Raw genomic sequence first — 25,031 nt, forward strand, 5'->3', positions numbered from 1 at the left:
GTAAAGAACACAGTCTCACCTCCGAGGGAGTTGGGGCCAGGGGGGCTCAGCCTGGAGAACAGGAGGCTCAGGGGGGACCTTATCACACCCTCCCAAATACCTGAAAGGAGAGTGTGGCAAGGTGGGCATTGGTCTCTTCTCCCATGTGAGAAATAGTGGATGTTGGGAACAAAATTTCTTCACTGAAAGGGTGGTCAGGCGCTGGAATTTGCTGCTCAGGAACCACAATCCTGAAAGTCTTCAAAAAAACATATGGATGTGGCACCTGGGGAGATGATTTAGTGGTGAACCTGGTGGTGCTGAATTAGCGGTTGGATTTGATCTTGGAGGTCTTTTCCAACCTTAACAACTTTATGATTCAGAACACCATGTTTTTTAACATGCCTAGGTATTACCATATGGGTAGTTATCTTTTTATGCATTTAAGTAAATGACTTAACATAAAGTTGCAGCACGTATTTCTTATTTCCCAACACATCAACAATAAACACCGAATGATTTAGAGGCACTGAATAAACATAGGTACACTAAAGAGAATTTGCCAATTCCCTCAGCTAAGATTAGGTTAACTGGGTGGCTCCAAGGCTCACAGGCAACTTGCAGCAATTTGAATTTATCACATTTTGGTTTGATTTGAAGTGATAGGAATTGTTGTCAGATATACACAATGAGCAACTGAGAAACACTATTTAAGCCAGTGGCACAATGTTTGTTGCCAAGAGGAATCTGTAGCACTAAAAGATAAATGTGGAAACCAGAAAGCATTGCAGAAAACTGTAAACAAAGCCAGACATTTCCCCAAGCCCTAATATTTCCCAATTTATAAGCCTGTTTAGATTAAATTCTGCAATGGAGTGAAGGTGAGATCACACTGACTGAAGATCTAAAACTGTTTTTAAATTTTAAGTTATAATTAAACACCAAATGGCATTACTAGATGAGTGACTCATTCTTGTCCCTCAGCAGACACAGGCATACAGTTATACAAGCTATTCCTCTTGTAGCTGAGGCTGCTGATCTCTGTTGCAAATTAAAGAAATGAAGTTAGTCAAAAGCTTTTTTATTTTTTTTTACCTAGGAAAAGTATTGTGTTTTAAATGCTAGCACAGAAGCCTAAGGAAGTACTTTGAAACTTCTGAGTGCGTGAACCAGACAGATGGGGTTTCTCCACACTTCTTTGTGCACCACAGTAACTGTGTTAGCCATTCTCTCTCAATAGTAAACTTAAAAGCACACAGTAAACCTCTAATGCTGTTGGAGAGGTAACAAACCCAGCCCCTTTTCTCAGCAACCTTGTCACATAATCTGAATTTCAGTAACAAACCTCATTCCCTGGCATGTTAACTCTCTGCAGCATCTGTCACTGCTATGAATGGTTGATCATAAGTACCTCTGTAGTCATCTCAATGCTATTAAGCAGATGGCAGCGCTAAATCCAAATGATGTAGTACATCTCCCTGGTGGACTTTGTTTCCATACACTACCATTATTCTACAATTCCTCGGTGATAAATCTTATGTATCCTAGAGAACATTAAACAGTGAGCTGACAGTGACAGTTGATTTATTGGCATCCATTTCCCTTTGCCATATTATTGTCTTCGCAAACACTTGTGCGGATCATGTATGGAGTCACTGAGGGACAAAAGCACTTTGGCTCAATTTGAAATCTATCTCAGAGATTTAAAATAACTAGATTTTTGTCTTCATGCTGCAAATGTTTAAACTGAGCTACAATTTTAAATGAAGACACAGCTAGATGCTCCTGCTTCCTCCACAACACTATTATGTGAATTTTCATGATAAAATTGGTCTAGCATTAACATCAGGCCATTAAAACACCCACTACTTTCTGCAATAAATCCAAGAAAAGAATTAAGGTCTAGACAGGTTTGGGAAGTCTTTTAAGAGTGAGCTAAGTTGTGTAAGGAGTCACATGTGCTGGGGAGGGAAACTGACAGGTGTACATGCATCTTACATAGGAAAATATCGGTACCAGGAGTCATGAGTTTGGCTTTCATACCCACAATTCATTTTTCCTTAAGATCCTGAAAAGGTTGGCATAAAACTGCACATGTTAAATTACTCCATGTGTATATAGAACACAAATTTTATGAAGGAACTCTTGACTGCATAACACACAACCTTAAAGCTTGACTGCCTATCAGGGGCATGTAGTGATAGGATGAGGGGATGGTTTTAAACTGAAGGAGGAGAGATTTAGATATTAGGAACAAACTCTTGACTGTGAGGGCGGTGAGGCACTGGAATACACTGGCCAGAGAAGCTGTGGATGCCCCATTCCTGGAAGTGCTCAAGGCCAGGTTGGATGGTGTTTGGAGCAACCTGGTGTAGTGGATTGTGTCCCTGCCCATGGCAGGGAGGTTGGAACTAGATGGTCTTTAAGGTCCCTTCCAGCCCAAAGCATTCTATGATTCTGTGTTTGCCAGCTTTTGATTTTCAGAAATTGAGAAATATTTTAAGCTATTTTGAGGTTGTTTTGGTTTTTTTTATAACAAGATTAAGCAGACCAGTTGATTAACCATCCCAGATTACACTGATAAAAATAGCAGTAAACAATCAGTCTGCAAAAAGCTATGGATATAATTTAATCACATCTCTTCTAAAAATCATTTCAGATAACTTGTCAAGCTCAGTACAGCTCCAAGGGATATTTTACGTCTTTTTGACCATAAAAATAATTCTGTTAAAAGACAACCTGAAGCACTATTTGGGGCTTTGTTGCATGAACAAACAACTGTGGATAATAAATTGTTCTAAAGGAAAACAACTCTTTTTTTTACAGGATTACAGGGCATTAAGATAGATGAGAACTCAGAAAACTCTAACACTTCCCTCCCTATTAGTGGAGTGACAGGTTTTAACTGAATCTTCAGAATGCCACACAAAAGCAAGGATACAGTCTCACACAGTGTCAAATAAAATGCCACTAAACTTCTAACCATTTACAATTTGTTATCAGCAAGTAGTTAGTATAAAAAAAGGGAAGAATTTATTTGCAGAGCAAGCAAAGTCTCAACCACCTTAATGCGCACAGAAATAAACAGTATCCTGTTCTTCACATCTGAACACGTCACTCATCCCAGTTCATCTCAGGTTTGGCCATTTCTGGGAAATACACTTGAAACATCAAAATAAAAGCAATCAAGGAGAGTCACACTGTTATACTGAATGGTCAGATTTGGAGAAGGTACTCCTGTTCACCTATAGCAAAAGATGTGCTGTCATGCAAGATCTTACAGATGTCCAGGATTTCTAGAGATATTTCAGATTCTATTGCAAGTTTCCATCTTTAACAGGATATTGCAGTTTCCATCTTTAATCACTACATAAGCAAAAGCTTTAAAACAGAAATGAGCATTTCCTCTGCCTCCACCATACACACAATGTGTGCATTTGTGAACATTAAACCCTGTTCCTGCACTCAAACTTGGTTATATACTAAAAACTAATGCAAGTAATTTAATGAGCCAACTCATTTTCAGTGTAATAGCTGTTTCTCAAATTTCCCCTTTCATACACAATAACATTAATATTACAATATTTGAGAAATCAATAGCAGAAAGCATATTAGAAACACTTCAAGATCAGTATTTTCAACTTAGAAACAGAAAGAGGATAAGTTGTTTCCACATGCTGGTCACTAAATGATGCATTTTAAACACATGAATGCCCTCCAAGTGCAAATGCAGTTTCCTTCCATGTCTTAGGAGGGCAAAATATCAAGAAAGATACAAGACTAAGCTATGAAAACAATGCATTTTCCCTTAATTTCCTTCATAGTAAGGGCATTGTAATGAACCTAAATATGATAAGTATCTCATAATAGTTACACAATGACATTTTGCAATATGGGCTACTACTTGATATTCTGATTTAAGATAGAAATGTTTGTCTAGGTAGCTCAGATGGCTGTTTATAGTTATTACTTTTTGCCTGCCAATACTATCCTAAAAATCTTTTTGCCAAGCCAGAAAATATGCCCAAAAATGAGTGTTGATATCCTACAAGAAACATGCCATTGAATAATTTTGTGTTTTACCACAGAGCACTTAATAAAATTAGGGGGGAAAAAAGTCAAGTAATCATTCCAAAAGTAACAAATTAATTAAAATCTAACAATATATGTATTGTGAAACTACAGGTAAAATACAAAGTACAGCAATCATTTTATGAAATATATCCTTCTAGACAGCTAAGCATGTGCACAGATATCTAAGAATATTATAAATATTCTTATGTATTAATCCTTCACAAAAGCAATTTCATCCCTTGGGAGATTCGTTTCTTTCCTAATTTTAGTTCAAAGGAAGAAAATGTCAGTCTTAACATGAAAAAAAAATCAAATCCAAGTAACGTTTAGTTTTGGCTCAGGAAAATGACTTTGTAATGAAGTCCAAATGTTTGCGTGCAATAAACCCATTTACCAACACTAGGAGCAGTAAACCAGAACTGAATTACCAACATAAAAGTTGAAGACTACTTCAGCAATTTTCTTTTGGGGGAAAAAAAAAAAAAATCCATTACCAGCAGCTGCTCTTGAAATGTAACACTACAGAGTCTCATATTTTGGAGACTACACTGCTGGCTTCTCAAGCCATATTAGTTTTATCAATTTTCAGTAGCTTAGAAGCTGTAGGAGCCAAGTATCATACAAAGGTAATTTCATTATTTTAGTTCTCAACAATAACTACACTTGTACCTTCCACTACGCTTTTTCACATTGACTAAATTGTTGAGCACAGAAAAATATTAATTTACACAACAAAACTGAAGTTGGTTGTGACAATGCTACAGAAAAGCAGATGCCAGGTGTGAAGAGCTTTATTCTCAACTTTGCTGCGAACAGTTCTGTACTATTTCAAATCAAGCTCCATTGTAAACCTTACATATTCAGTAGAAGGTAAAACAGGCTAAGGAACATCTATTTATCAGAATCTCATCTTCCTCTCCTATTGCCATCTTTCCAGTGGACAAAGTTTGATGCTCTAATTGGTCCAAATAACTAAAGCAGTAATCTAGAACTGTAGTATTTTATTTTATAATTTTCTGAACATTATTGTTTCAACCATTTTAGGGCAGGTTTTTTTGCCTGCAGAAGCCTGGACAGTAAGGAGTTAATGCACTGCTGTGCCTCAAACACTGATGACCATTCAAGTGGGCAAGTCAGAACAGGATGTGCCTGGAAAGGGGGGGCCACACAAAGGTAGGGCAGCACCTGACTGGAGCCAGTTTTCCTGCTCAGGTCCATGGTGACTACACAACAGACAATGAAAGCACAGAAGTGGGATCAAGGAACAGGCAAGACCAGTAGAGGGGGACTGAAACCAACATGGACTCCAAAGCAACCCCCAACTCTTGATGTGCCTCAGTGTTATAGCAGACACAAAGAACTCCCTCCCTGGGGAGGGACCCAGGTGTTCCCATGCTAATTTTAATGTATATAACAAGAGAAACCTTTTGCTTGGCAGAACCCCATCCCCAACAGATCAAGACTGAGACCATCAGAGATCATGGACATCAGAATTACAACAATTAAGTCTCATCACTGCATCCACAGGTGGTGATATCTTTCCTCTCCACAGTCTACTATTATCCTTTCCTTCTCTCTCTTTTCCTTATCTATTATTTCCTGATACTTTTATACAAAAGAACCAAAATGGCTACATAATTCTGCTGCAATTAAATTGTTTTAAAATACATCTGGCCTCCACTACACCTGTCATTCAGTGTAATTTTACCCTAATTCACCCCAAGGTATTTTTTAACAGGAACCTCAGTTACCCTGCCTCAGAGACACATCATAACACTGCCATAAAAGTTTCAAAACATTCTCAAAGACATTTATCTGTACAAAATCTACTACTGAGCAAACTACAAAAGCCTGGTCCAAGAGAAAAATGGTGAAAACAAATTACAATTCAGTAAAAGGTGCACAGAAGTTCATTTTCCAGATAGGCACACTGAAGGTACCCAACAGTAGGAATGATCAGCCAAGCTGCTATATTTATCATGTGATTCCTGCCATTAAGTTCTACCTAAAGGAAGTAGTTTTTACTTCATAGCATTTTCCCCCACCACTGGAGCACATTAGTATTCTTTGTAATTCATCAGTCCTTTGAATAAAGTAAAATTTTAAGAAAATAAATTAAAAGTGCTTAAAAACACTGCTGAGAATGAAAGGGGGGAAGGAAAACAAGTGGCAAGAGATTAAAATTGATCACAATTCCACAGAGGAATAAAACAAACTGAAGGGTGTACTTTTATTAGAGTCAAATAATGGTAAAATACTGGAATATAATCTTGTTAAAAGTAGTAAGAAAATGCAATCAGTTTTGCATTTCAGAAGAACTGATACCTTTTTTAAGTTTCTTTTGCTCCTCTAGCCTCCTTGCTTACTCCTCCCTCCCAAAATGAATCTGAATTAAGTTTCCCTGAATTTCCTGAACTCTTGAAAACTTTCTGATGTATGATTTGGCATCACTAAAAATGTCTGAAGTTGTCGGCTCTGGGTTTGTATTTTTTAAGACACTCGAACTTAACTTTTATATTTATGTGATATTAAAAACAACTAACACAGGTAGTTACTTCTAAAAAGCCTCTCAAAATTTATGCTGTTTAAGATGAAACTGAAAAACTTTAAGTAAATCTGGCCAACCACAGAATTTTTCAAGTGTAGTTACAGTTGATTTGGAGGCTTACCTTTGTGCTTGAGTGCTATAGCTGTTATCATAAGAATCATAGCTTTGTTCATCATAAGCAGCTCCATAGCCATCATCATACTCCTGAAATGACATAAAAGAAATGTAATATTAACCATAAGCAAACTCCAGAAACAAAGTAGTAACCTAGTTGTACCTATCAAAGACAATTTCTCCTGAAATGTATGTATGACATATATACACCATGAAGTGGCAAAATCTTAATACTAATAGAAACTACTTCCATCCACAAATCTAAGAACATCATTTCTTTAAGGGTATTTTGAACCATTGGTAATGTGCTTTAAAAGATTTTTCTTTTTTTCTTTTAGTTAACCTGGCTTGTGCAGAGACAGTACAAACATTTCATGTCCTAAAATAGTACTGATGTTCAGGAAAGCTCTGAGAAGCATCTCAGGAATCAAAACACCTGAATAAATATTGTGCACCTGTCTTAGGTAGCTGACTTATTTCTGGACAATAAATATTCTATGTATACTACAGATAGGAAAGAAGTTCCCCAGAAATAAGTTTAGAAAGAAGGATGGTTTTGCTACTTTGAATGCCCCATGTATGCTCTTCAACTTGTGGGAGTTGAGCATCCACTAAAAAGCTAGAAGCAAGGATTTCTTACTCCTCTCCACATTCTGAACACTATGTAAGCATACACTGTAACACTCTTCCCAAAACAACACTGTATTTAAACACCCATTTGAACAAAGCACTAACTCAAACCTCTGTATGGTTTGTAGCTGAAGATAAAAACAAGTGACAATGATGCTGTGGTTTCCCAGAGAAGGATGAACTACAGAAATTCGAGGAACTGTCATCAATTTACTGTTTTGTCCAATTATGTACCTGAGCTAAACAAAGTAAAAGTAGAAATGGCACATCCTTTGTACTGGTTCACAGTAAATCCTAATATCCAAATCCTATCCAAATATCCAAAGACCTCAATGGATATTTAAGGGTATCTTGTCCAGCTTTTGCAAGATGAGTCTGACCTAATGAGAAGACACTTTGAGGACTGGGGGACCCTGAGAAATTAAAATCAGGCATCATCATCAAATAAATATATTATATATATATACACACACACAGTATTTTCTGAATAAGTTTGTATCAAACCCTGGTAACTTAAGGATCAAGTTTCATAAAGACCCAACATTTCCAGAAAAAGGAACCTTTAAGAATCTCTCAGCAATGACAGAAAACAAAACTGACCAGTAGTATCAATTAGGTAGGGATGATAAATGATGGATTGTCCAACTCTAGTAGAAAACATCTCCAGTGATGGGAATTGACAGCTTTCTAGAAAAGCTTTCTATAGCAGAAGCCAGTGACATCCTCAAAACAACTGACAGGAAAATGAAATTCCTGAGAGTTTTTAGCAAGTTTTCCAGTTATTTGAAATTGCTTATATGGAAAATAGGCAATCTGTCCATCAGTGCAGCTTCACCACTGTTAGATCAGTGCACATGATTGTTTCCCAGCAGTGATTAGGAGAAGGCTGTCTGTGAATATTTGCCAGCACAAATGAGTGACTCTATTCATTGGCTGGGAAGAAGAAACTAGAATTCTTCCAATTGTCTGCTGTGTGGAGCTCCATGGATAAGTAGGATCCCACTTGAAAATGAAACGCATTTTCTCTTTCAGTAATTCCCTGCCCTGAAACTAAAAATGAGTCTTAGTGTTTTCTTGCTTATCAGATATGTTTTTTTCTTGATAAGCCACAGACTAACCCCCCAAACCACTGCCTCCTGGCAGTTACTCCAAACAAGCACTTTATTACTTATTGATGCAATACACAGACATCTGTTAACAATACAGACCTTGATCAACAGCTGAAGCTGCCTGAGCCAATTTATTTGCTCTTTTCCAGAACATTTACATGACATTTGGTCTCCTCTCATAGACCTTCCCAACTGTGAACGAGCCATCCCTAAGAGGGGCTTCCAAACTTCTAACTGTGCACATCCAGCAGTGGCAACAAATAAAAGCAGAGGACTGAAATTAACCTTTTAACATGACAGGAAAGCTTTGCCACTAGGGAATTATTGGGGAACTCTAAAGCAATCATTCCTATTATTCACATTTATGGTAACTATTTTGATCATGAAGGAAAGGGGACAACAGAATACTCTGAAGCTATGGTGTAACTATGACTTACTGAAGACAAAGGAACAAAGTAGATTTGAAATAAGGAGACCCTTCCCAATATGTCCAGCTTAACAAAAGGAAAATTTGGGGGAGGTTTATACTATATGAGATTGAAGTATTTCTATTATTTGCACTCCTCTTCCAGAGAACTTTTTTTCCCCAGGACTCATTAGTGTTCACCACTTGGTGAAATAGTTAAGTTCAGCACTGCTGAAATTAGATCCTGCATTAAAATATTGTTGAAGGTGGCTCTTTCTCTGCCTTGAATGGAAAGATATCTGGTTTGTAGTTTGCATGTGGGACTACAGTCACTCAGAATTAAAGCCATCAAAATGTGCTGTTGAAATTACTATAATCTGCTTAAACCATTTTTTTTTTTTTTTAATTACTGTATTTTACAGAATCAGAGAACGGTCTGGGTTGGAAGAGACCTTAAAGATCCAACTGTGTGACATGGGCAGAGACACCTTCCACTACTCCAGCCTGCACAGAGCCTGGCCTTAAACACTTCCTGGGATGGGACATCCACAATCTCTCCCAGAAACCTGTTCCAGTGCCTTGCCACGCTCCCAGTAAAGATTTTTTCCCTAATATTTACAGTTATAAACCCCAAAGTTTACACTAAAACAGAGATAAACATTTGCAACATGCTCCAAAAATAGAATGGTTTTGCTTTCAATGGCTTGTTCTGGTAAGAGATAAAAGATTCAAATTAGAAAATGTGTTTACTGTGCACAGTTCCCTTGAAGTAGCAATTAGGCAGGGGCAGCTGAAGTATGTTTCAGAGTTTTCCCTGAATTAGGTCTGACAGTATATGCTCTTAGTCATACACTATTTGAAAACTTTCTCTTTCAGGAGGTTACAAATAGGGTCAGCCAAGGCAGAATGTTTTACATTTTAAATTAAATCCACACTACTGGCGTATTTTCTTTCTGAATCAGACCTCTTGTGGTTTTAGTAAATGTTTTCTTTAACTTCAGTTAGTATTTAGGTGAAATATCCTTGGCCATCTGGCATGTTTCATTACTATAAAATAACATGCTAACTTAAATGAAAATAACTCATTTTTACACATATATAATGAAAATGGACGGGACAGAACTTATATGCACAGATATCCTGTACTACAGTACAGCATTGTACTAAGTACATTCTACTGAGTACAAGCATTGCTATAAAGATTTCTATTACACAGGAAGAATTACACCTCTGTAAGAATCTTTTCATTGTGTTTTTCCTGCTGATTTTTTGGCATCTTTCAGGTACTTATGAAAGCACTCATCTTAATATTTAAAGCTGTTATTCTTCACATGGATGACAATGTCTGTATTTCTACTACCTACCAAATGCAATACAATGGATTTCCCTCTCTATTCATATTACACAAATCCATAAAGAGCTATTCCTAAAGACACTCAAATATTAAAAAGTTTAGTGGCAAAGCCGTATTTCCTATTCCACTCCAAAACCCAGAAGGCCAAACAAGATCATATCTTCATTCCATGAACAGAATCAAGACAGATCATTTGAAAAGAGTATGAAATTATTCTGTAAAATCTCAAGCCTTAGTGATAAACTCCTTATTAAGGCAACCTATAAGCATTTCTTCTTAAAGAGAGGTTCTGCCTGCAGTGGTCTCAATGACAGTGCCCACAGCTGAGACAAATCCAAAGAGCAGCACTGGTAGCTGTAATTGCTCAGTGTAAAGTGCAGACATTTTTCATGAACAGAATCAAAGGCAATGTGTAAATAATCACCCTTCAAGTACATTACTATCACAGGTCAAGAAATGATAAAAGCAATCCTTGCCAATGTTTCTGCACTACCCAAAACATTATAAATCATGCTAAGTCTTGGTCATCAGTGCTTCTTTCTAGTTATAACAGTACTCTAAACACACTCTTGTTGGTGGGGAATAGGAATTGGTGGCTTTAAGTTATAATCTGCTGGCAGTGACAATGACAGACTAGTGTTTGGACGCTCTTTAGGGAAAATAAACAATGTTTCAAAGAACAACACAGGAAGAAAGAAGAGGGTAAAAATGGCCTTTAACAAAAAAGCCATTTTCAAGGTTGGAAAAAAAATCATGAAATCAATAAGAAATCAATTTTCCAACTGTTCCCATCTAAGGAAATCCATCCAAGAGAAAAAATTAGGGCCTTTATCACCACAACTAAAAGGTAGTTGTTCCTTTTCTTCATCATTCTCTGAAACTACTACTTACCCCAGTACTTTATCCCAGAATACTGGAGGAATGTATTCCTTTCAGATAAAAGCTACCAAATTTTAAACAATGTGCAGAGATTAACTTGAAGGAGAAAAGACAGAACAACATAAGTGCAGTGCAATGAGGAATTTTTTTTTTTTCCAAATTAGAATTGTAAAGGGAAGGAACAGCTATTTTGTTAGGTGGAAATAGCATCACCCCCATCATTTAATCAACAGGGAATATGGCACAATCAAAACAAATATGGGTAGCTACTACCTTCTAAAGTCTGAGTGCTCACATTAAGGACATTAGCAGCAAACATGCACAGACTGTAAGCTCTTATTTTGGACATTTTCATCTGTTTTCATCTAGAAGGAGCCTAGTGCATATTCAACCAGAACAAATAAGGTATTCCTGGAACGAGAGATGTACTAGTGGATTGTTTTTCATGCACCTCAAAAAAAAACCCCGAGGAGCTGCTAATGACTATAGACAGTAACATTTAAACCAAATTACTGCTAGACCAAAACAAGTCTGTTTTCTATGCACAACAGCAGGGAGTGGTGTTGGAATCAGGAGGACAGCTCATGCTCATTTAATAAAACCAAGCTTCAGATGAGCAGCTTAACCTAAAATACTTTGAAAAGAATTTTATATTAACTTGATAGAAGAATATTCTGGAGAAAAGGCTGAAAAGCTTTTCCACTTGCCTATCTCAAAGTCCACCTGTTTCCATAGCCTATGTCACCTGAGTTCCTGGGAAAATGGAAACATTTTCCTTTATCTCTTACTGTATCTCCTCCTGAAAACCCCAGAGAAGGTCAAGTAAAACAAAACAACTGAAGGGCTTAAAATCTTAAACATTTACGTTTATCTCTTCTTGCTCGTCCTATTTAGCGTGAAAAAGAACATTATAATGGAGAAAGAAAAGTGAAGAAATCATGTTTTCATGTTATGAACTCTCTTTCCAAAAGTCTTACCCAAATTCACTCTGACTCTAGGAATATTCCTAGCACTTCTGAGAAGCCAGAACTCAGTTAACACACACTGCTTAAAAAGGGGTGTAATACCTAAGTGCAAACCACAACATTATCCACAGAGAGGAACAAACACCATGGACAAAAGGTAATTTCTCCAGTTCTTAGAAACTGAAGCTACTTCAGTAGCTTCCAGGATCCCAAACAAAAAGCTTCATATTCAAAACAACTAAGCAATTAAAACCACTGATTTAAAATTCTGCCTGTCATTAGGAAGTTAACAACATTCAGAAGACAAAGGTAAATTAAAACATGGTCTAACTGTTGCAAAGCAACACTGAAGTTATACTTGAACTCCATTCAAGAATCTATATTCTTTTCAAAGTCTTATGTCATCTGGACTAGCCCTTACTTTGGGTAGTATTTTGCCACCTCAACTTCAAGAAGCATTTATTTCTAAATTTAAAAATTGGGGTATTTTTAATATGGTATACAGAGTTTTTGCTCTGTTTTCCTACAAATCTTTCCTTCTTCAACCACGAACAGCAAGTGAATGCTAATGAGAAAAATCTATGTTAAAAGGAGTTCATCATGCCAAATCAGCACTGTATTAATAGCTCCAAGAAACTGCTTCCACATTAATCCTAATTTTCAGTTTTTCAAAATCTAAAGTAATTATGATCTCAAAAAGGAGACAGGGAATTCAAGCTCAAGGCTGGAGATTAAAACAGAATTTGCATTAGCTTTCTAAAGAAAGTGAACTAAATAATAGGCTACAGGTTTTTCAGCTGAATGGGCACTCTCCTGTAAATAGTTAGACTTTGCAATCATTCTTTTCACTAATGGATACTTACATTCATATTTTATAATAATCACTGGATCATGAAATTAATTTCTTAGCCATCCAGCCAAATGTTATTTGTGAAACAACTTCCCCTAAGTCCTACTTACTTCAGGAACTATAAAGCTTTAAAAACAATAATCCCTAAGTTTTAAGGTCTTGCAGAATCAGCAAATAACTAAACATAGATTTTAAAGAGTAGATTTAGGAGTTTATCATGTAACTTTTTTGCATTCAACTGTTCTGTACATCCTTCTGAGCAGCCCGTGTCTTTAAGCTAATGTAATTGGAGATAGTTCATAAAGTTCTTTCTTCAAGTTACAATTTACTTAACATTAGGAAGGTTCCCTCTGTCTCTTACTGATAGACATTCCATCTTAATTCCAATTCTTATTACACAAAGCAATGTCACTAAAGCATTCTGATTGAAGCATTAACTGCTAGAAATTACACACATGGTCAGTGCATTAGAAAGATCTGCCACTGAGGTAACCCTTGTCTGAACACAAGAAAATATCAATAAAATTGCCACAACCAGAACTAAAGCACTGCCACAAACTTACCCTATAAGTGGGAGTAATATTTAGATCTGATTGCTTTCTAACATGGTGCTGAAACATATCTTGGCCATAACATGCTAGACTGATGAGTTTTGCTTTTTAGTACAGACATTCCACACTGCCACTTAAAATCCAATTACTGATGCCTAAAAAGCTGATTATGAACTCTGATAAATCTCACTTTGCATTTAACACATTAAGCAGCCAAAGCAGGACTTGACATGGCATCACAAATATATTCATGCAAAGTACAGAAGTGAAATATTGACAGAGTATTTCCAAAACATTTACCCTTGCAAAATAAAAACAGTAGCAAATAAAAGCCTACCCTTAAAAAGCTTCAGTCCCACTGCTATGTTACTAATTTGGAAAAAAGTCTCAGAGGTCTGAAGTTGTTAAGAAGAAGACAACAGAAAGAGACAAAGAGCAGCAACTGTTACGAGACAGCAACAGACTGAGCAGTTCTGTTCTAACCCATGTTTGAGTGAACATTCACTAAGGAATTGACCTTTTTAAAGTGCATTGAACTGCTAGCACACTGTTACTGATTTCCTGCTTATTGAAAAATTATTGAAAAAATTAACATTTTCAGATTGCCGTTAAATACAGTTTCTATTTCTTATCTTAATGGAATAAACTATCAACTTGACAATACATAAAAGTATTTTTAGCTATTATACAGTATAGTTCAATGAGAACAATTTGAATAAAATTAAGAGGAGAAATGTCTCTGAAACCATCTGTGCTTCAATAAATGTACCATCCACCTAGTATGGTTTCCCTCATCCAAGTATTATAAAAATAATCCAGGCCATGCTTCCCACATCATATTAGCTTTTCTCCTGACCTGAGCAGTTGTGAAAATAAAAATGGGAGATGTGTTAGTTTTCAGAGAAAGTTTATCACAGCAAACAGAGCTATTATAAAGCTGGCTGGCTGTAGAGGTCTGGATACTTGCTATCTAAGCTGATGCTACAGCTATTAGAGAGACATTTTCAGAGAAAACGATAAGGAACTGTCATTTAGTGGCTTCAAAACCTTCATCATGGTACTAACAATATGGTGAGGTCCCAGGAGGAATGGGAACTGGGGCTGAGAGACATATATAAGTAAGACTGGCAACAGTGGCATGGGAAAACCAGTTACATTGAGCTAGGAAAAAGTGCAATTATTGCTACTGGTCTGATAATGTTATGTGAATTCTGCAGAGAAAGCCAAAGCATTCAAGAGCCAGCATTACAAAGACCCCAGAAAGCTGACAGATGACAGAGGCAGCCTTTATCTGAGCAGAACTTTCTATAATGGGTAATATCTGGAAAACTCTCCTATCGGCTCTAAACACAGGACAGCAAGGGTCACCCAATCTTCTTGATCTTTAGCCCACATTAAAATGCACCTACACTCAAATTAATGACTTTTTGCCTGTGACATAATTTTTCCCATGTGAGATACTGCCTCCAAAATTAACCCAACTTTTCAGAATGAAATAAGTATTACCCTTCCCACTTTGGTATTATCTTTTAGAATACTACTTAATCAAGAAGAAGAAGCAAGAGAACTCACAATAGGCAAGAAACAGAACTGAGTAAGTTACTCACAGATGTTATTAAATTCATTTGTTTCAAGGACTACAGAAAAAGTTAGCAAAGGCAGTGAGTGAAGGAAAAGGGAGGCTCCTTGTGATTCATTGTCTGTCACAGGGTACACTTAATAGCACTCTACAGAGGAAATGGGCAAGGACTTTACACACACTGAAAGCCCTGAATCACCTCTGAGATATTTGCAGAGTTACAGAAGTGAGTGGTTCAAGGATTCCATCAGCAGTTTGTCTCCTCCTGAACTTGCACACTTTCACTTTATTTTAATGAGTACAAAGCAGAGGTTTATAAGCCTAGGAGAATGAAAAGCTTCATGAATCCTTACTGACTTTCCAATTCTCAAGGGAAAGCCTTCTTGTGGTGTGGTGACCCTGACTGGACACCAGGTGCCCACATCAAAGCTACTCTGTCACTCCCCTCCTGAGCTGTAAAAGAAAATTTAACAAAAAGCTCATGGCTCAAGGTAAGGGCAGGGAGAGACCACTCACCAATTACTGTCACAGGCAAAGCAAACCCGACTGGTTTTGCTTTCACTAATCAGTGAAATTCGAGTAGGAAAAATAAAAATACAAACTAAACCTTACAACACCTTCCCCCCACTCCTCCCTTTTTCCCAGACTCAACTTCACTCAAATTCTCTCCCTCCTCTTCAGCAGTGCAGGAGGACAGGGAATGGGGTTGTAGTCAGTTCATCACATGTTGTCCCTGCTGCTCCTTCCTACTCAGGTTCAGGACTCCTCACTCTTCCCCTGCTCCAGTGTGGGTTCCCTCCCGTGGGAGACAGTCCAACACAAACTTCTCCAGTGTGAGCCCTTCCCTTGAACAGCAGTTCTTCATGAACTGCCCCAGAATGGGACCCTTCCATGGGGTAAAGCCCTTTAGGAACAGACTTGTTCAGTTTGGTTTTTTTCTCTCCTTCCTAAACACATTATCCCAGAGGCACTACCACCATTGCTGATGGGCTTGGGCTTGGCCAGCAGCAGGTCCACCTTGGAGCTGGCTGGCATTGCCTCTGTTTGACATAGGGAAAGCTTCCAGAAGGTTCTCACAGAAGCCACCTCTGTAGCCCTCCCTGCTATCAAAACCTGGCCATACAAACTCAATACTTTTGTAAAGGCTTCTCTGTAATCTCTCCAGATATTCCAGTCTCTAAAGCTTTGCTGCTTCTTGAAATAACTTCTTACGATATCCCTGGTCTTACTGATGCTGTTCTTACCCTACAGATACTTCTCAACCAGTGAGACCTTATGCTGCTCAGCTTGGCAAAGTAGTGCTTTAATATTTGATATAGATAAAGAGGAATTAGTAAGGAAAGTTACTACTAATAACTCCTACCTTTGCTGTATAGTAATAACAGCTCCCTTAACTGTAAAAGAATACAGTTAAAGCACTCTTGATAATGTACCGTGAACGGAGAGGTAAAGTGCCATGCATTAAATGTGCACTGAGCATGCAATACACCAATGTTTGTGTCCTAGCTAAACTTCCTTTTAAAGAAACCCCATTTTATCAAAGGAGACAAAAAATACAGTAATTTTAAAATGAACCATCTAGCACTTCTTTGTCAATTACAGCTTTAAGTATATCTATCCTATTTAAGTAATCTTGTTTGGAAGATAAGTGATACAGTTCTAGAAAACCTTCCTTTTAGAACTGATTTAGCACAACACTATTTTTCTTTACAATGCTATTTTTTACTTATTCCCCTAGAAGCAAAGCATACATCAGGATACTGACTCAAAAAGCTGTTATTTCCATGCCACTTCTATATACACATGCTATAAATAGTAGATTATATATAAATAGGAATTTACTCAAATAGGTTTATATTCTATCATATCTCCATATGTTCTAGAGTATGTGTCCTGGAAACAGGCAGTTTAATGAGGGCTGATTCCTTTGAAAGCATTGTGACACAACCACTTATTTGCAGCACCCACTTTGACTAGTCAAGTATAGCCAGGGGAAATTTAGACATGTTCTTCAAGTATTCTTCCTCAAAATTAATGAACTACATTAACTTCTTCTGAATTGCTCAGTTATATACATAAATGTTTATACCAATGACATTAAACTTTTCCACATAAAGGTGTAGGTGCTATACAGAAAACTGGGTCTCTTTTTGAAAGGATAAAGGCTGAGTTTTATTTAGAGGGTTTTGGTAGAGGCCAGTGAAAGAAGAGAGGGAGCAGGTAGGCGAAAGACAGGTGGAGAGAAACAAAAAATGTCTAAATAGCAAAGCCATTTTCTGAAACTCAGGAACTCCTTTTTTGCTAGTCTAAATAACAAAGTCCAGACACACTTGGCTGTAAAGAGGGCACACAAAGCTTCAATAAATATAAAACATTAAAAGCATTGTCCTTGAAGGTATTATTTTTCTGTAAGTCCATTTTTATGACTATAAATTTGATTTAATGATTTTTCTTTATTTTACTGCTCTGTAAGTTCAGTTTAAGTTTACCCTAACAATTCATAACCACATCATTTTGTTATGTACAATATAAAAAAACATTTTGATATGACTTTAAGGTTTAATAAAATAAAGATAAATATGTACGGTTTATTGAGATACACTGTACATTGTTAAAATTTTAGGATTAGTTCTGAAGCTTTCATAAAAATATTTTATTTTTTTAATCATTGAATAGTTTTATGATCCCAAAGATAGGTTTAAGAAGAGTAGAATATTATTGTTTTAGCTGAGAATTAAAAGTCTACAACATCGTGATTTTTCAGATTTTTGTAAAGCAGAAAGCAAATAGAATACATTTAAGATGTATTATTTAAGATGCACTGTTTTGCCAAATGCACAATGTCTTTATGGTAGTGCATATACACAACCTGAAGAGTTTTTTTAATACAAAACAGGTCAAGACTGAAAAGGTGAAGATGGATGACCATATTTGCTATAGATGCAAGACTTAATTAGGTACTAATTAAAGAGATCCTACAGAGTTCTGAAGGGATAGGCTCATCTCTCCACCGTTACACACCACGCACAGTCTGTCACAGCTCCACTTACGTATTCCCCGTAGGTCTCCTGTGCCGGGGGCGGCGGGAGGGGCCGGTATCCTGCAGGAGGGGGGACTCCTCTCGCCCTGGGTGCCAGAAGTCCCCGGCTACGACTGACTGGTCCTCTGCTGGGAGGCACTCCCCTGGGTGCTGGTGCCCCTCTGGGTACTCCTGCTGGTGGTGGAGGCACCCCTCCACGGCCCCTGTGAACACATGGATCACTTACCATTAGACACCACACCCTGGGCCTCCCTTCCAGCACCTCCCTCCTGCACACCGTGGCCATTTTGCTTTGCTACAGCCAGAAAAGGTCTAAGAGATATTTAGAGTTTGTCATTTTTCTGTGTGTTTTAATCCAATTACGCACATTATGAGAAGAACACGCACTAGACACAGGATTCAGTGATGAAATTTGCACTCGAGCCATTCTCACATACACAGACACACCCAACACAATCTGCTGGAATCAGTCAACCTCCATAGAATTTGTCTTCTAGTACATGAAATCTCAATCACAGAGTTAACAGATTAATTTGAAGATGTCAGGCTATATCATACTCAAATCCTGCACAGAGGAATCAGTTGCAACTCCTTTCTGATCCTGTGTAAGCTCCTAAACACAACGCAAAAAAATCGCACTGCATGTGAGATATTGTGTGGGTTACAAAAATTACATTTTTTTCTGGTTCTGAAGACATTTCTAAATGTTGCAGTAAACATCCAAATATGTAATAAATGTGCAGGGTGATTATAGGATATAACCTGATGTTCTATATTTATTTAACAACAGGAAATGACAGTATATTTGGTTTAATAATTCTGAAAGTGTGATAAGCATTAACTTGCATTCCATTACTTTGGACACTTAACATATGGATGAAAAATATGATACTTCAGTTAAACCAGTTTTCAAAACATTTGATCTATTTAGAGGTGGCCTCTCCTCCTGCTTCCCTATAGTAAAGGGAGAGACTTAGAGGTACAATCTGTGAGAAACTGGCATCATTTATTCTCTTTTAAACATTGCTAATAGACATCTCCTTTTTAAAGGAGATAATTTCACCCCATGGACTATAATTGACTCTAAATGACTGCTGTGGGCATATACACTTGTTCCAAGGAAGTCAGACCCTCATTTATACTCTAACAGATACAAAGAAGGAAACAAAGCACAAGCTCTATGCTACCTTTCTATCTCTCAAAGCATTATCTAATTAATCTCAAGAATAGTAATTGAGTGAAAATACTGTCCTGATTTCAGTAGAAATTTCCAAGTTAAACAATATTATAAAGATCCAGATTTGGCCTTAAGATTTCCTATCCCACTTCATATAACTTCACATTGGTGAAGTAATCAGTAAACAAGGCAATCGTTTTATCACAAACAATTAGTATTTCAAAAACTGCATCACTGAATGAGGAATGCAAAAAATGTAAAGACACCATCAGGGTAGATTTTATTAATTCTAATTACTGATCAAAACACAGTCACAAAGTATTTTAAACAAGCCTCGAGAGTAAGCCATTTAAAACTGTGCTTATTACTTGGTTTTGGCTAATCTGTAGAATGCCTCCTCAGGACAGGGTACCAGCTGCTTATTTGACTTCATAGTAGTGGGGGCAGGGGTGAGCAGTGAAGTTCCCAGACACAGCCTGCTGAAGTAATATAAAGAAATAGCAAATGTGATACTTTCCAAGTGAAGTTGAAGAAAGGGAAATGAACCTATTGGCACAGACAATAGTCAATACCAAGCCAAAAAAAAAAAAGTGAGTAAAAAGATTCAAGAATCACTAGGCATAATCATGGCATCCTTCAGACAGGGTGCAAGTGAAAGCAGGAAATGGGACATGCTGAAAAACATAGAAAAGCACTGAAAAACATTTGAGGGAAGAAAAAAAGTACAGTTTTTCAAGCTAGCATAGATTTCTTCTTGGAGTAATGAGAACACCAGATCCATGTCATGAGGTCTTTTCTGCATTTCTAAAAACAGTTATTAGTGGAATGGTGATGGGTGGGAAATAATATTTCTCTTATGAGATCATTTGTGATTTTAACTTATAACTTTAGGAGTTACTGTAGGAGGAATGAATAATCTGAGATGTACAGATCTGTATTACACCACTCAGATGGTTACTGCACCAGGCTGGAAGAGACTAGAAAGGCCCCAAGAAAGGAAACCCAGTGACAGAGAGTTCAATCATCACCACAGAGATTGGAGTCACGTCAGGGTATGATGCTAACAGTAATTTTTTAGAAACTTTAAGCTGTTGTTCCTTTAGGAAGTTATCAGGGAAATAAAGCTTGACTGACATTAACAGTGAACAGAAACTCAAAATATTGAGGAACCACTTGAACAGGAACAGATCCAAACAACAGATCAACTCAGGTGTTGCTTAAATTGAAAAGGGGAGCTACAAGAGTTACATTTAAAGCTATTTAAATGAGTAAAATGTATATACATCATAGGGGGAGCCAAATTCTATGGGAAGTCAGAGCAAATACAAAATTGTCAAAAAGGAAAAAGCCTGAGAAAGGGCAAAAGGGGCTCAGTAAGGCTAGAACAGGTTTTTAAAGAGGTATCACTTGAAGGGCTGAACCCAACTCGAACCTCAAAGGAAAAATGCTAATTAAAAAAAAAGTACTGATAAAAGCAGGTCAGAGATAACTAAAGTCCTTCAAACCTTCCAGAGTCAGGAAAACTTCCAGAGTGAGCCTAAATCACCAGTGCAGAACAATGTGTATACATGAATGTATATATGTATGCACACATGAAGATTTTGCTGCACAATAAAAAAGACTAGACAATGTTCTCATGGAAGAGCTGTTCTTAAGTAATCCACTGGATAGTGCTGCCAGTGTTTTAGAGACAAATTATGGAACAAAAGGAACAGAAAGTGCATTGTTTTTCTGTAAACTGCAACAGTGGTTCAGATGCCTACTCTTTAATCTGTAGCTGAATCCCAATCTGAATGTTTCAGAAAGGAAAATAGCACCCCTCCTCCCCAAATTATAAGAGGGGACACTGGGGAGTTAATACATATGCATATATAAATTTAAACATACCAATATTATATGAAGTAATAGGTTCTGCTGTATGGCTATATCTAGAAATAAGATCGGCCTAGAAGTCAGGTTGTTAAATTATACATATTAGAATATTAAAAAATATTAGAAATATTGGAATATGTAGAACATCATAGAAAATATTAGAAAAATAAGAAGATTAGAAAAAAGAAGAGTACATACAACTTCGTTAGTCAACTGTGTATATTTGCAGTCTTGTTTCCTCATTTTGAAGAAAACCAAAATAACTGGAAGGGCAGAAATTATGTCAAAGATGACACAGTCCAGAACAGTTTACAGATCAGGAACAATTAAGTAGATAAGGCACTCATAATCGAAATGACAGCTGAAGCTTATCTGATGGATCCAGTGGAAACAAAGGAATAGAGAAGGCTGAGGGGTGCCCTTATCTTCCTCAAGAGGGGCAGTGGAGCAGGAGCTGCTGATCTCTCTGGTGACCACCGGCAGGACAGAACAAAATTGAATAAAGCTGATTTTGAAATTTTGTTCTTTCACTGTCTTGGGTTTTGCATCACCTAATCAATTATTTTTTAGAAGTAATTACCTGCTTCTCAGGCCTCTGAAGAAACTGCACAGAGGGTCTGTTTTCTACACTTTCTCTTCTACAACTGTCTCACTTATGAATTAAAAAACCTTGGTGCAACTACTAAAATTTAATTAACTCTTCTACATATTTCAACCAACTCAAGACATCTCAGCTCTGTTTTATCACATTCACAGAGATACCTTACCATCAAATCAAACTTATCATGGCTCCTAGACCCCTGTCACTGCTTGCTTCTTTGCCCAAGGACATCATGCTGCAACCTGAAGTTCAGCTGCCATCACCAACTCTTGGTCCCTGCTAAGAGCCTACTGACTAGTTTTATTTTCTTTATAAAAACTTTATAACAAGTTGCAAGTTATCAAAACAGTCATTTGTCAGCCCATGTCAGCTTTGACTACCTGCTCATATTCCAAAATACAAGAAAGGTCTTTTTGTCTTTATTTTCCCTCCTCACTACCATGCTGTCACCTCCGGCCCTTTCAGAAGTCTTTTGGTCCTCTATAACCCAGTACCCAAAAGAACATCTTTTGGTGTTGAGACTGCCAATATATCCAGGATAATGGTGTGCACAAATGAGCACTGAACCTCCCACATGTCTGTCTCCAAACTTTGAGTACTTCAGCTGTGTAAATACTTTGAAACAGAGTTAGAAGGTGTTTTATTTTCAGGACACATGAAATAAAGAGGTCCTTGCCAGTAATCCCTCAGATGTATGATACTGCAAATGCACAAGTACTGAAGCATCACAGGGGACACTGTTTGATTGCCTTTTTGCTACATTTTTAAGTACCTATTAACTGTAATTTCTATTAAACACACACTAATAGTTAAATAGACATTAAACACTCAGCAAATCCTACCTTCTAGCCAGGTGCTGTTATGGTCACTTCCAGACATGCTTTAGTGACAAAATGACCATCTATGCACTTGAGACCATTGTGTCCTGCCCTCAAAGAAACATTTTACTGCTTGATTATTATGGTTTTGAGAGAATTTTAAATATTTGTTTCATCTTTATCAACACTTTGGCTTTGATTTTCCTGAATTTATTCAGCTGGCAGGGGTGAATCCAGTGAAGGAAGTTAACTCTTCCCCATTAAACATACAGAAAATTTAGACAGCTTAATTCTGAATAATTTTACTCCCGGTGCTGGGTAACTAACTTGTAGACTTTGCATTAAAGAAGTAATTTCTTATATCTGGGTACCATGGACTAGACTAAATAAAGTAAATCCCAGTAACTCATTTAATATTAAGTAACTCATTTAGTAATTCACTATAAAATGGGAAGAATAGTCCAATTTAACTCACATGTCATATCATCCCTTGAAGGTATCATGAAAACTATTTTTGTTGGAACCTGACTTCTCCCACCACATTATTTCATCACTTATACTCGCACTTTAGTATATGAGGAAAATAAAAAGAATAATTGAAGCACAATTGCTATAAAGCTATCAAACATACATCAGAGGAGGCAAGAAAAAGCCTATAACAAAAGTGTCAGAAGGTGCTAAAGTGATTTGTAAACACTAGCAATGACAGAAAATGGTATATGCTGGAAAGTATATCTTTATTGTACCAGTTAAACTATTAGTTAAGTCTTGTATTTTGTGATTAACATATTGTTTGAATCAAGAGTTTAATGCGGGGAAAAATATTCTTAAGAAAATCTAATACCATTTTTACACATTATACTATGTTAGACTCAAAAGATTCATAAGTGTCTAGAAGTAATTCACATGTACTAATCTAATTGTTGATTCCCACTAAAATAGCATTTTACCAATTCATACAATTTAAGTACTTTCTATTTGACCTTTATTAGCAATAATACTTAACATTTCTACTTTATAGTAGTCCCACAGTGTTTCATAGAATCATAGAATCAGCCAGGTTGGAAAAGACCTCTGAGATCATCAGGTCCAACCCTTGATCCAACACCACCGTGGTTATCAGACCACTGGCACTAAGTGCCAGATCCAGTCTCATCTTAAAAACCTCCAGGAACAGAGAATCCACCACCTCTTCCAATGCCTGATCTCTGTAAAGAATTTCTTCCTAATATTTAACCTAAACCTCCCCTGACAGAGCTTAAGCCCGTGCCCTCTTGTCCTACTGCTGATTGCCTGGGAGAAGAGACCAACCCCCACCTGGCTACAACCTCCTCTCACGGAGTTGTAGAGAGTGATGAAGTCACCCCTGAGCCTCCTCTTCTCCAGGCTAAACAACCCCAGCTCCCTCAGCCTCTCCTCACAGGACTTGTGCTCAAGTCCCTTCACCAGCCTCGTTGCTCTTCTCTGGACCTGCTCCAGCACCTCAAAATCCTTCCTGAACTGAGGGGCCCAGAACTGAACACAATACTCAAGGTGCGGCCTCACCAGTGCTGAGTACAGGGGAAGGATCACTGCCCTGCTCCTGCTGGCCACACTGTTCTTGATGCAGGCCAGGATGCCATTGGCCTTCTTGGCCACCTGTGCACACTGCTGGCTCATGTTCAACCTCCTGTCAATCCAAACTCCCAGGTCTCTTTCTGCCTGCCTGCTCTCCAGCCACTCTGTGCCCAGCTCTGCAGGGGGTTGTTGTGGCCAAAGTGCAGGACCTGGCACTTGGCCTTGTTGAATCTCATCCCACTGGAATCACCCCAACTCTCCAGTCTGTCCAGGTCCCTCTGCAGAGCCCTCCTGCCTTCCAGGTAATTGACACCTCCCCCCAGCTTGGTGTCAGCTACAAATTTACTAATGGTGGACTCAATGCCCTCATCTAAATCATCAGTAAAGATATTAAATAGAACTGGACCCAACACTGATCTCCCTGGGGGACACACTAGTGACCGGCCACCAGAATATCAGCCTTATTGGCCTTCCCCCTGATTCTGATCCACAGGCCCTCAACCTCATCATTACTGACCTTCAGTTCTACAGAGTCAAGAGACTCTCTAACATAGAGAGCCACCCCTCCACTTGTCCTGCTTGCCTGTCCCTTCTGAAGAGCTTGTAGCCACCCACGGTAGCACTCCAGTCACGAGAGTTATCCCACCATGTTTCTGTGATGGTGACTGTGTCATAGCTTTCCTGCTGCATGACATTTCAAGGATTTGTTTCCAGCAAACTAAGTTACTTCCCTTGACCACAGTAGCATCTCACCGATACTCCTCTCCATCTGCCCTCAGCTATGTTATTGTCTCATGCACCACTTTCTTTGCTCTAAAATCATGCTGATTTTTACTTCAGGTTTCACCTTTTACTGCATATTTAAGTTACTAAAGTTACTCCAATCATGAAGTCACAACTGGAGTCAGTTCATGGCCTTCCTTCACTT

The 25,031-nt window shown here is 37.8% G+C and overlaps 1 protein-coding gene across 2 annotated transcripts in view; it reads right to left on the minus strand.

The window, feature by feature from the left end:
* Window positions 1-25,031, minus strand: part of KHDRBS3 (KH RNA binding domain containing, signal transduction associated 3) — a 92,617-nt gene that overhangs the window by 16,936 nt on the left and 50,650 nt on the right. For both annotated transcript variants that reach the window (XR_007630060.1, XM_050324939.1), the window contains exons 6-7: window positions 18,089-18,281; window positions 6,723-6,805 (exon numbers count right to left, since the gene is read on the minus strand). Coding sequence is in view for 1 of the 2 variants with exons in the window: in XM_050324939.1 (XP_050180896.1) it covers window positions 6,723-6,805; window positions 18,089-18,281 (276 nt within the window). In the remaining variant the exon portion in view is untranslated. The remainder of the gene's footprint in view (window positions 1-6,722; window positions 6,806-18,088; window positions 18,282-25,031) is intronic.

This window comes from Myiozetetes cayanensis, unplaced genomic scaffold (genome assembly GCF_022539395.1).
Source record: "Myiozetetes cayanensis isolate MyiCay16 unplaced genomic scaffold, myiCay2020 scf1, whole genome shotgun sequence".
Classification (NCBI taxonomy): Eukaryota; Metazoa; Chordata; class Aves; order Passeriformes; family Tyrannidae; genus Myiozetetes; species Myiozetetes cayanensis.